Source organism: Silene latifolia, chromosome 6 (genome assembly GCF_048544455.1).
Source record: "Silene latifolia isolate original U9 population chromosome 6, ASM4854445v1, whole genome shotgun sequence".
NCBI classification, from domain to species: domain Eukaryota; kingdom Viridiplantae; phylum Streptophyta; class Magnoliopsida; order Caryophyllales; family Caryophyllaceae; genus Silene; species Silene latifolia.
Window position 1 is genome coordinate 11473894 of NC_133531.1, and position 13567 is coordinate 11487460.

At 32.5% G+C, this 13567-nt stretch overlaps 1 protein-coding gene across 1 annotated transcript; it reads left to right on the forward strand.

The window, feature by feature from the left end:
- Positions 1 to 7839: 7839 nt before the first annotated feature.
- LOC141658581 (putative germin-like protein 2-1) lies at positions 7840 to 9319 on the forward strand. The gene is made up of 2 exons (XM_074465507.1): positions 7840 to 8048; positions 8632 to 9319. Exons 1-2 carry the CDS (start codon positions 7919 to 7921, stop codon positions 9225 to 9227), a joined length of 726 nt encoding a protein of 241 aa, XP_074321608.1. The 5' UTR covers positions 7840 to 7918; the 3' UTR covers positions 9228 to 9319.
- Positions 9320 to 13567: the final 4248 nt, after the last annotated feature.

The following is a 13567-nucleotide window of genomic DNA, read 5'->3' on the forward strand; positions in this document are numbered from 1 at the left end:
CGCAGCAACTGCTGCGCCTCTTCCAAAGGGCGCGTTCTTTCGCGCCTGTTCAGGTGAATTCTGTCCCGAACTCCTTTTCTGCCTTGACCTAGTTTAATTAGCTACGTATTAATCAACTAATATCTGTATTATCACCTTCTGATCTGTCGTGTTTTATTCCTTTACTCTTTTTCTCAAATCATCCGTTTTAAAGGTACTTTCGACATAAATCGCCTATTTCAATGTAATTATTGTAATTTTCATTGTTGTAATTCATTATTGTTGTATTGCTTTTATCGTTTGTATGCTTCACATGTAAATAAACCTTAAATTCCTACTTCGACCCAATTGTTTGCTAATTACGTGTCAACCGACTTAGTCTAATTCTCACATGCTAGGATTAATCTATGGATGTTGCATTGCATGCATACAACCGACGATATATCGAGTATAAATAACTTCCCTAATCATTAGTAGAGGCCGCTATCGAGGCGGGCGGGATTAGGTGTTCGATCAAAAGAGCTTCCTAATACGTACCCTCACCCCTTACTCCAGATCTCCGTGAGCACCCGTGTTCATTGGCATCCACGAGAGTCATTCTAGACATAGAATGCTAAGGGTAACGATTGCTTAGTGTTCATGTCACTACTTTGTGTCTTGACATGGCACGAGGTATTCGAACGGTTCCAATTTCCCATAAAAATTGGTGGCGACTCCATACAAAATGCAAACGCTTGTTTTCGAGCCCCTTCACCAAGCGCCCCCGTGGGCGGCCCGCTGTCCACACAACCAGCGAGAAAACCCTCCCTAAGTGCAGCAAAACAAATGTACATCCTATGAAAAACGTTAGCATTTAACTGAAACTTGATAGTATTGTTAAATTTCAGCTGCATAGGAGTTTAGTAAGCTATACTGCTCTTTATACTCCCCAACAATTAAGTTAAGAGCACATTTTTTAGCTCTGAAAGCCATGTGCAATGATACTTTGAGCCCATGTTCATTCCACACTGAGTCGGTTATCTCCTGAAGTTTCATATAAGGATTTGATTTGAACTTCCTTAAGTAATGTCTCGCAATCCATTTATAAGTCATCTTCACTTTATTCTTTCTTCCACAAGAATGAATACCATAGTAGGTCTTTACTTCAAAATGTTGTGTATTTTTCGGAACGGAAGCCCATATTTTCCACTCACAATTATCATCTTTACATTTAACACCCACCTTGTCTCTGTGATTTTTTGTATACCTAACATCCACACCATTCCTGGCACAATAATCAACTATTTTCTTCCTAAATTCTACAGCATTTTCAAATTTCTGCTCCACAAAAAATGTTGTGTCAATCCAGTTAGAGCTATCAACATTTGCTTTTTGAGGTTTAGAATTCTTCCCCTTGGAGGCTGGTGTAGTCAAATACCCATACTCATCTTCTTCCGATGACGCTGTAGGACTATTTACGTCAAACTCATCATCATAATCACTGTCAATCTCATATCTCACATTATCCCTTTGAAGTTGTTCACCCAACCTTTCAAGTTCATATTGGGATTCTTTCTCCAATATTTCATTCTTCTTGTGTTTAGTTCTAGCATCAATTATCTCATCGTCATCTACGTCACTACCGTTCTCATCATAATCAATCTCATTTACAGGTAACTCATATGACACAGCAGTTTCATCCTCAACATTTAAACCAACTAAACCAATATCTTCCTCAAAATTCTTGTTCATTTGAGGCCTATTTAGCAAGTCAGTAAAAGACATGTTCATTTCCATCTCACTCAAACCAAAGTCATTCATAATCTGTGAAAAGTGAAAAACGAAGTCACTCATAATTCCAAGTATTTACATCATCAGTAAACACCAAATGAAGTTATGATTGTATACTGTACTCCAATCTATATAGCATAGACTTCAGAGCACATAATCAACAATTTAATCACTTTAAAATGATAATTTAGAATATTTTACAACACATAAACATCAATTTAACATAATTAATTTAGCATCACAAACATAGATTGGGATAAAACAATATAAAGATGAGACCTTTAAGCATACTAAGAAAATTAATTAACTTACTTGTTCACTGATGAATGAATTTTGCCTGGAAATTGAAGTATTCAATTTTCAATTTTGAAGTGCTTATTCTGCTTCAATGGAGAACGAAACCCTTGTTTTGCTTGAAGGGTTTGTGTGATTTTGCCTTTTGGATTTCCAAATATGATTAGAATATGCCAAAGCACACTCCCACGTGTTTCTAACTTAATAATTATTTGTGGGCCTTGTATAAGGGTAAGGTAACGGCGTTAACTGAGTTCCTTAACGGAAATAAAAAATCGTTGAGGTCCTTAACGGAAAAAAATTGCAAAGTTCGGGTTCTTGTCTTACCCTTAACTCCACCCTGAAATGTGTTTTAGATTACGTTTATTGCTTTCAACTACGCCAATAGAAACTGCATTTAAGAGATAAACTTATGTTAAATATGCAAATGTTTTAACATAAAATAACAATTACTAAGATACGGATTTTTAGCAACTACAATTGGTAACATTACATAGAGTTATAGGTGAAAAAACTAAATAAGGCTGATTGTTTAAAACAAATTTGTAAGTTACTCACATTTATGCAATCTTTTTTCTTCGTTGCAGTAGTAAATTTAAATTTCTCATTAAATGATTTTATGGATATAATTTGAAGTGATTTTGTCCAAACAACAATAGGACTATAAGAGTATATTGTTGGTGAATGAAAAAATTGTCGATGGTAAATCAATGTGTTACGGAGTGACTTTCGACGCTGCCTTATTAAGTTATTAGTGAACATTATTCTTTAGTCCTTTTTTGGTGAACATTATTTCTTTACTTTGACGACGCTTCTGAGCCATTTTGAGGGATTAGTCACAGCTTTGTATAAGTGGAGAACGATGACCCAACGATCGTCTTTGATTTTCTTACGGTGTGGGTCTTTGCTTCCACTAAGTATTATGTTGTCGAGGGCAAGATTATATTCACTATAATCTTCTAGGTTTATTGATGGTTTTGGACTCCTTAGTTGACTTACGACATATGTTAAATGGTCATTCCAGACAGACAAGCAAATTTATCAAATTTCATTTTCTTATTAGGATCCATCAATTGTACTCCGTATGAAATTTTAGTTTGTTATGCTTAAGACCGTCTTAACTTAAAACCCATCACAACCTTCTTTTATTTCCACCTCTATTTTAATTGGATGTAAAAGCGACTTAAGTTTAGACGGTCTTAATGAAAATTTTAAATCATATTCCCTGCCTTTATTTTCCCTCTCATCTCTTAAACTTTTCGGTTGTATTCCTACCTAAAAAATATCAACCTATCCTTTTTTCGCTGCAATGTTCTAACTATGGTTCTATCGGATGTATCCCTATTAACCTCTTCTCACATTTTCCTATTATTAAGTGTAGGTATATAGCCATATAGGGTTGGGTTGAAGAAAGGTGGACAAAAGTGGCAATTACAAATAAGACTGCGGAATTACACGGTTGTTAGATAATCCCCGGGAATCTGTACAAATAATCTTTTTTATTGTGAACACTAAAACTTTGGAGAGACGATTTTTCATTAAGTTATTGAGTGATCACTTTTATTATACCTATTTATATATTTTTTGGTACTCCTTTTATTATTGATTTTGGTTCAAAATGTATCATTCATTTGGTAAATATTTTCATAATTATCATACCTATTTTATCTTATATTGTAATCATTTTTATTAGTATCTCAGTTTATAGTATTCGTACTCATTAAAATGGCAGACATGATTATTTTCTAAAATCTGAGTTAATAAGTGTTTGTGGGCTTTATGCTAGACCTGGCAAATTTGTCATTCGGGTTGGGTTCGGGTTCGGGTCAGGTCACATCAAGCCGGGTCATTTTGGTCGGGTCAACCTGGGTCGTTTGGGTTATGATTTTGCCATTATAATTAAGTCATTTTGGGTCCATCAGGTCATTTTGGCTCGCTTAAGTCGGGTCACTTTGGGTTGGGTCACTTTGGGCTGGGTCACTTTCGGCTCGGGTCACTTCGAGGGATACATTTCGGGTCATTTTCGGCTCTCGAGTTAGCCTTATCAAGTCGGGTCAGCTTTGCCAGATCTACTTTATACTAAATTTCCACAGAGGAATCGATAGCATACCTGAAGCCACTTATCCATCCATAGAGGAATCGGTTGAGCGAGTTGCAATTTCCACCATGGCGGTTGGAAAAAAAAATTTATTTATTTATTACGTTTTGTATATCTTTGGCAATAAATTTTAGAGATTATTTTAAATATGTCCGTGCAATTTTGTACGGGTTCTAAACTAGTGTAGAGTATAATAAAGATAATAAAACTCGGTTGATACAATACTTGTCAAGTAAACAAGAGTAGGCTACTACACGAACGTATATTACGTGATGGATGGCATTACATCACTACCTTACTACCTTGAGGAAAATATTTGCGTTTTTCCCGAAGATGTCCTTCCTACACCTAAAAAAGGGGAACTAAAGTGGAAATTAAATATATCATTCAACACGTTATATTATCATTCAATACATATTATTACAAATAAACATATTACTTTCTCCGTCTCAATCAATAATTCACACTTACTTTATTTTCCCCTCACAAAATAAAGCAAATATGAATTATTCACGGAACAGAGGGATTACTTACTAATCCGATTTTATTACAAAAAATCATGGTGCTTATCTAAACATAATACTGTAGTATGTTTATTTGAATTAAATTTATATTCCAATTTACTATATATTTAATTAGGTTTTACTAATAAATGGCATTGTTACATATATATATTGACGTACGAAGATTCGTAGTTTCGTTCTTATAATTAAAGGATAGAAGTTAACCACTTCTCTTCGACTACTTGAACTTCGTAGCAAATCAATGTATGTGCATGGAAGATCCGTCTTCTCAAATATATAGAATATGAACGTAAGTACGTAGAATTTGACATTTAATTGGAAATGATCATGCAAACATATTTCTTGGACTATACTCCAAAATTTTATATATTTGTCAAAGAAAAAGTTTCCACATTGTCGTTACTCGTTAATAGTAACGCAAATACGCAATGACATGTGAATATACATACGGAGTACAAGCCAATGGCTAATATGTCTAATTTTAATATTTTTGGGTGAGATTGAGGCCCTGTTTTTTTTACTTAACTTCAGTTCAGTTCATTTCAATTCAGCTCTATTCAGTTCAGTTAGATTCATTTCAGCTTTATCCGGTTCAGTTCAACTATTATCTTCATAAAGTAACTCTTATTTCAGTTTAGTTCAGCTTCATTAAGTTCAGTTAAGTTCAGACAGTTTCAGTCAATGCCCCATTTTTTTAGACTTAATTTCAACTCATTTCAGTTTACTTCAACTCTATTTAGTTCAGTTCATCAACTTCATTCAATTCAGTTAAGTTCATTTCAGTTAAACTCTTCTCTTCACAAATTAACTCTTAGTTACTACAGTTCAGCTCTATTAAGCTCAGGTTGGTTCAGCTCAGCTTTATTAAGTTCAGTTCATTTCAGTTAAGCTCCATTAAGTTCAGTTCAGACAGTTTCAATCCAAAAGAACAAGTCTAGAAGTATCACGGTAAGGTGTACAAAGCTACCCAAGTTAGAGTTAGTAAAATTGGCCCGGTCCGAATAACCGGACTCGTAAGTCGTGCCCGAGAATTGACCCGAATCAATATAACGTGACTCGAATTTTTGTTGTTGCAAACAAATCATTAATCATAAATAACGTGATAATAATAATAGACTCGTAAAATGATCCGACTTGGTATGACCTTTCCTGCATTCTTGCAAACCCGAAAATGACTGAATCCAGCCGGAAGTCAACCTGAACCTAACCCTGTTGACCCGTTTACCAGGTCTAATCATAGTTGATAATGGACATGCATGTTCTAAAAATTTTATTAGTAATATAATTAGCAATGAATTTAGACTATACCGTGAGTGATTTAACCCTTAATATATACGGAGTATACGGTAATATTTACGCAAATTTGGTTTAAAATGATTCATACCAAAGCGTACTTTGTGGAGAAGACTATTTCGATCAAATCCTTAAGATAATAGTTGAGGCTTAATTAATGATCTTATATGTTAACATGTCTCCTCACTCCTCAGTGAGTAAGTACTAGGGATGTTAACGAGCCGAACCGAGCTGAGTCCGAGCTTGGCCTTGCTCGGCTTATGCTCAAGAACCAAAACTCAAGCTCGAGCCGATCTTCAGCTTACCCGAGCTTGGAAAAAATGTGCTCGTGATAAAGGTTGCGAGCTTTAAGCGAGCTCGAGCCCAAGTCAAACCTATATAAAATTATTATTTTTTTTTTCTTCTTCCGATATTTTAAATAACAAGGCTAGTAGGTTATATGTAAAAATAGTTGGCAAATCAGTGAGACATGATATGTGTGATGCAAAGATATAATCATGATAAAATATTTTTATAAAATATGAGCAATATTTTATGTAATCACACAAGTTCAAGCTGACTCACGAGCTTTTCGAGTCGAGCCAGCCTTTGCTTGGCTTTACCCGTTAAGCTCTCGAGCCGAGCTTTGACCGAGTCGATCTCGAGTTGTTTGCGAGCTGACTCGTCTCATTAACACCCCTCTCGAATGCCCGTTGGCGAAGGCCGAAGAGTGGACCATGTGCGCAAATTCCACTTATTTTGTGGGACTCCTAGGATTTGAACTCGTGACCTTTTAATCACACTGGGTCACTGGCTATAATACCATGTGAAAAAATCGTTTCAATTATAATTTTAAAGTAATGGTTAAATAAAGCTCAGGCGATGGTTAAAGTTAGTATGGTTGTTCATACCCAACTACTAATGTAGGTTTTATAATTCCACTTATGTAGGTTTTACACTTTCACACAACTACACAAACCATGTACGATTAAAATATTGCATGATCCATATATAGAACTAAATTGAGCACTCGTGTGCTTAATAAATTAAGGATAAACAAAATGATTGGTATAAATGCGTCTTAAACTTTGGTGCAATATCAGGCTAATAAACCAACATAATATTCCCTTCATCCTAATTACTTAATTTTCCTTTTTATTATTTATGAATAGTATTTTAATGAATAGTAGATAAATAATATGGACGATAAGAGTACTAAATAATTAATTATCAATTTGGATTGATTTTAGAAGTTTTTGATATATTTGAATCCACATATATTATAGGTATTTGGGGTAACAGGGGTTTGAGGAAGAACCACCCCATCATTTGACGATGATAGATGAACCATCTAAATCAAAACCTTAAGGTGATATTTGAGGCTCAACCCGTACCGTGTGCTGACATTCCACTTCGTGAATTATGGAAACTGTGACCTTCGGTCACACTGGCTCTGATACCATGATAGATGAACCATCTCAACCAAAACTTTAAAGTGATGGTTGAGGCCCAACTATTATAACTATTCCTATTAGACGACTTTATCTTGACATTTAAATTTCATTCCGGCCTAAAATGATAATTTTTTATTATTATTTTAAAACATATTTTATCCAAGCATTTTCTTAAAAAAAAATGTGTTTGTGTCATTCATGATCTCTAAAATTGACATGTGACTTTTCATCTAATAATATAGACTTGTAATAATAAGCAGAATATTCAATAATGTATGTCGAACAATGAAAATGTTGAAAACTAAACTTTGACTATTAATTAAACAAAATCATTCATAATAACCACATCATTTTTTTTTTTGAATATTCCACTTCTTAACGGTTATAAAAGGCGCACGTACCACTTTGTTATTGCATCATAACTTAAACGAACAAAGATAAAGAGATTAATCAACAAATAATAAAAACCTCAAATTTTATTTATTTACATGTTTATTATCGAAGAAAATATATATTAACGTAACGCAATGGAGACGAAAGTTGGAATGATAGCAATAATTTGCATGGCATTTGCAATAAGTTTTTACGTTGCAAATGCAGCTGATCCTTCTCCTCTTCAAAGTTTCTGTGTTGGAATTAATGACCCTAATTCCGCAGGTTCACTCTTTTTCTTATTTTCTATATTAGTTCGTAATTATAGCGTTGTATGTAGGTTTGCAGTGACGGAATAAGGATTTGATGAATATATAAGTAATTGGCTAATGGCTATACACATTGAAAATCCGAGAAATACGAGTTAATAACGTGCAAAATTTTATTGTTTAACGGGTGCTAATCCCTTCTAGCTCACCTAGCTCCACCATTGAGTCACTAAATGTTAAGAACTCGAAAAACAAAGGTAAATTTGATAATAACGGGATTTAAACTAATTAATGTTAGCTAGCTGGCATCTGCCGACTGCTGTCTACAGATTGTATATTCTAATTAATTACGACTATTATTAGTTTTACCATTCATATACAAGTTGAAGAGGACCAACATCAACATGTTTGTAGACGTCGACTCGACGACAATATGTAAATATTGGAAATTTGTTAATTTTTGTTAAAACTATAACAGAAAATTCAACAACTTTGTTCTTAAGTCTTAACCTTGGCTATAATTTTAATTTTTAGTCACATACATTTTCTAAATATGTTTTTCACTGACATTTAATTTAGTTATTAATTTTAATTTGCAGTATTTGTGAACGGAAAATTCTGCAAAAACCCTAATGACGTGTCAATCAACGACTTCATACATAAAAATTTCAACGTAGCCGGTAACACAAGCAATATTCAAGGAGCAAACGCAACATTAGTAGACGAATCCTTATTCCCGGGGCTAAACACCTTAGGAGTAGCCATGGCACGGGTCGATTTCGCCCCATCCGGCCTAAACACCCCTCACTTACACCCACTCGGGTCTGAAATATTCGCAGTCATGGAGGGATCATTATACGCCGGGTTTGTAACAACCGATAACAAACTTTTTGACACGGTCATTGGTCCCGGGGACATGATTGTATTTCCACAAGGGTTGATACATTTTCAGCTTAATATTGGTGATACTGAAGCTCTTGCAATTGCTTCATTTGGTAGTCAAAATCCTCTACGTGTTAACGTTCCGAATGCTTTATTTGGAACTAACCCTCCAATTTTGGGTGATGTTCTTACAAAAGCATTTCAAGTTGATGGAAATGTGATTGATAAACTCCGAGGGCAATTTCCGGGTCAAGAAAATGGGGTTGAGACTGGAAGATCTATCTTGAGGTTAATTCAGCAGAATTCTTCTTAATTAATTGCACTATTGAAATAGGGCAAATAAATTTGGGGAATTTATTATCCAAGATATAAATTATATAGTGAATGATGCATGATGTATAATTTTTAGTTTATTTGTTATTTATTTTATATTGCTTGTTGGATAAATTCCATATTGGGAAGTGCTTGTATAGTTGTATGCTTTAAATTAATAAAGACTGCAAATTGTATAAATTTGATGGTTAATGGATTATCTTTTATCTTGATTCATTCTTTCTATTTACGGAGTACCTCTTATTCTTTGTGGTTTTCTCATATTGTTTGGGACATCTCTTCTTAATAAAAGAGTACAGAATCGATGTGCACGAATGAACCTTATAAATGAAACACAAATTCTTGCTTAAGACACACATATCTAATTTGAAACTTACAATGAGTCAAATAGAATAGATGAGACAAAACAAAATGTTTAAGAACTAATAATAAACTTGTCCAATCTATCAAGGAGCGGTACTACTCTTTGACCTTCAGTTTTACTGTTAAAGACGGATATACCGTCTTGAGAAAGACTAGACTACAAATGAAAAAGGGTGTTACAAATTCTCAAATCATCAATCAATCAATCAATCAATACATATATATAAAGCAAAAACTTTTCGAGCGATATTAGAGAGTCCAATTTTTTTAGAAATCCTATAATTTAAAGAAAAATTTAATAAATTATCCTAATAAGAGTAGATTTCTAAAAAAATATTAAATTTATAAAATTTTCCTAATAAGATTAGATTTCTTAAAAAAACAAATTTTATTTAATTTTATATCCTAATATAAGTAGATTGAATTTATTAAATCACACACATATATGTAGATTTTAGTGATTATAAATTTATATGTAATTGTGAGTAACAACTTCTCATTTTATCTTAAGTTGAAAATGAACTAAAATGATATTCAATGTATCCTAATAAAAGTAGATTTATAAAAAGAACAAAAAAAATTATCCTTATAAAAGTAAATTTCTTATTAAGAACAAAGCAAATTTTATTTAATTTTATCTTAATATAAGTACAAAATAAATGAACTAAAGTGTTATAGGAGGCAGTTTAGTACTTTATACACGAGTATTTGTGATATTGGCATAGTGTTTTCCGAGTGGTAAAGCAAGAACCAGTTATTGTATCAATAGGACCCACATGATCATTATCATATACGGAGTACTATAAAATGCAATTGTTCCTTCGAAGTACCAAATATATATTGATGAAACAAGCGTGTAAATGAGTAATAATGTATGCCGACAATTGTTCTTATTTAGAGTCTACAAAAATGAGCATTGGCTTGAAATAATTTCATATATCTAGGTTATAGGTACAAGATTCATGTTAATAATTACATACTAAAGTTTAGTTCATTTAAAAAATTATACAAATTCTCAATTAAGATGGACACTATCCATCTTAAGTTTAAAATGGGTCAAATATATACCAAATCACATGACAAATTGCTTAAAAAATGTCAATTTTTTTGTCTTTATTACCACTATGTGGTAGTCTTTGACCAGTTTTAAGATTTAAGACGGATATTCCATCTTAAACAAGACGTACTTTTTCAATCTTAAATATTCCGTAAGTAATCGTACGGTGACACAAACTTTTATCTGGTCTTGAACTACTATAATATGATGGCTTGAGTTTCAAAATTAATTTTCACTAGAATGTCCAAAGAAAATCAAATAGTTACCTTATCTAAGCAATAAAAAATTAGAGTATACTTAGTGTAAGATAATAGTTATTCATTCCATTTTTATTGTTTTATTTTCATTTTGAAAAATTTAAGAAATATAGGTGATATTACTACTCTATCCCTTAATTAAGAAGAAGGGGGAGAATGTCATGTTAATAGAATGAATAATAGTATAAGATTAGGGGTAATAGTAATAGTCCATCGATTTTATCATTATCAGAGGATGGTTGATTTGGGATAAATTTTGGAGAAAAAAGGTCAATAAAAATAGAATGAGTGGATTATTTAATGCTCCGTATGAGACTATAGTGACGTTTATGTGCATAACATCCCACTTTTGCCGACCATTTTCAAGTTATGTTAGCAAATCCAATATCTGCAAACTACTTAAACATAAATGAGAGCATAAAACTATAAATAAATACCCCGTATATGAGTTTTGAGTAGAGATATGATTTTGAAGTGCCTTAACCATGTTAGATGTTGATCTGATCCTACTACTAAGTCAGGACTTATTACTACTATGTATATAATTTAGTTTAAGTGGACTATAATACAAATTTGACTCCTAATTCTAAAAATAATCTTGTATTACATTATTAATGTATACCAATATGGTAATTATATTAGTGCATTGAAATAGTATACCAAATGCACAATTCGCTTAAAATTTCGAAAGATAAATTATTAAGTACGGTGTATATAATAGAAGAGGAGAACTAGAGTGAGTTCTAATGTTTAAAAGAATTGATACGATTCGATAATTTTCGGCCAACCTTAAATTTGTAACCAAAAATAATATATTCAGCAAGTCACAGAAAAAAAAAAAAAAAAAAAAACAGCATTTGGCAGGGTATAACAAAATTTTGGTAAATAATTAAGATAGTAGGGGAAAAAAATGTTTAAATACAAAGTACTTTAGTTTATTGGAAACGAGAGAAATGTTTAATAATTTTTTTGACAAAAAAACGCTTATAAAAGCAAAGTCAAAATCAAATCCAATTAGACGTTGTATATTTTGTAAAAAAAAAAAGGGCATATAGCCAAACAGAGCTATATAATGATGGTGGTAAACATTATTAGTAGATTAATACAGAGGAAAATATGTATATACTCCATAATTGTGATGCATATAATAAATAAGGAATTGGTCATAATAAATGTTATCGTAAATATAAGAATAGTTAGCATTACAATGAGAAAATCACTTTTATTAGAAAGCAAACTCTATTAAAAGTGTTCAATTATATCAGCGCATTTGTTTTGGTTGGAGTGAATGTAAATGGCGATTTATTAGGCCGGTATTAAATTGTACATCGTGTCAACTATGGGCGTTAAGACATACATAAAGCTAATATTTACATCTTCATAACTCTTGAGGGAGTTATGGTTTCAACCATCGTTCATTCCCTTCTCCATATGACATCCTTGCTTTTAAATGAGTCATTTTTTACTTTCATTATATGCGACTTTGACTAGGTATTTCAGTTGGACTCGGCAAGACGAAATTTGCTCTTGAAAATTTCACAATAAAGTACATACCCAATGAAGTTAATATAAATCATATTGCCAGTTAACTAATCCTATAATCAAATTTTATAATAAAACTAATGTAGATCTAATCGGATTTACAAGTAATACCTACTATCTATCCTAAACTCTAAAAAATTAAACATTTACTCCCTCCCTGGTCAATAGTTTACACTATCCCTCTTTGAGTGTTTCAGTCAATAGTTTACGTTTCTGTTTTAGGTATGTTTATACTCTCTACTTTATCTTTTAAAAATATAAAATTAATTCCCCTCTCTTTGTACCTTGGTCTTTATGTATATATTTCCTCCGCCCCGATCAATAGTTATCTATTACTTTTGGCACAAATATTAAGGAATAAATATGAGTGAATTTGGACCACATGCACATGAGCCACAAAAGGTTGCCAAAAATGGAAATAGATAACTATTCAATGATACACCCGAAAATGGAAATAGATAACTATTGACCGGAACGGAAAGAGTATATGAAGCATATGTAAATATTTTATTGAGACAAATGGAGTATTTAGTTATTGGAGTAGTTAGTTATTCTCTAAGATATAAAGATACATCTATATAATAGACATGCAACTTTAATGACTCATATCTTCATAGCTGTACACGAGGATAATGATGGATTTCAGATACAAAAATATATTTCGTGTTTAACCGCAGACAATATCCATTAAGGTCATGCTACGCCATGACGATAAATAGAGGCAATGGGCAGTCACTTAATCGTGTTGAAATTTATATGAACTCTTATTTTAGTCATGGTTAGCTTTATGTAACAACGTAAAGAAACAACATCACCAAGGGATGAATGCTCTACATTGTTGATAGGGAACAAGTATATCAATGCCCCACAAAAGATATTGTTTACATGAAGTTCATAGGAAATAATCAGTCTTAATTGTAAATTATGAAAACAAATTCTATTGGTTAAAGATATAACAAATTCTCCAAACATGCTACATATATGATCGAGATGCGTGTTGTTTTGCGTACCCTCATTCAGCTTTTACACCGTCTTATGCTTACAGAGTCGAATATATGGGTAGATATTGTAGGTTAATCTAATTTGCGAAGCACATAAAGG

Excerpts from the sequence above, each read along its gene's own strand:
- LOC141658581 (XM_074465507.1), top strand. The coding sequence starts at position 7,919 with ATGGAGACGAAAGTTGGAATGATAGCAATAATTTGCATGGCATTTGCA. Across the intron at positions 8,049-8,631 it reads TAATGACCCTAATTCCGCAG|TATTTGTGAACGGAAAATTC; the intron begins GTTCACTCTTTT and ends TTTAATTTGCAG.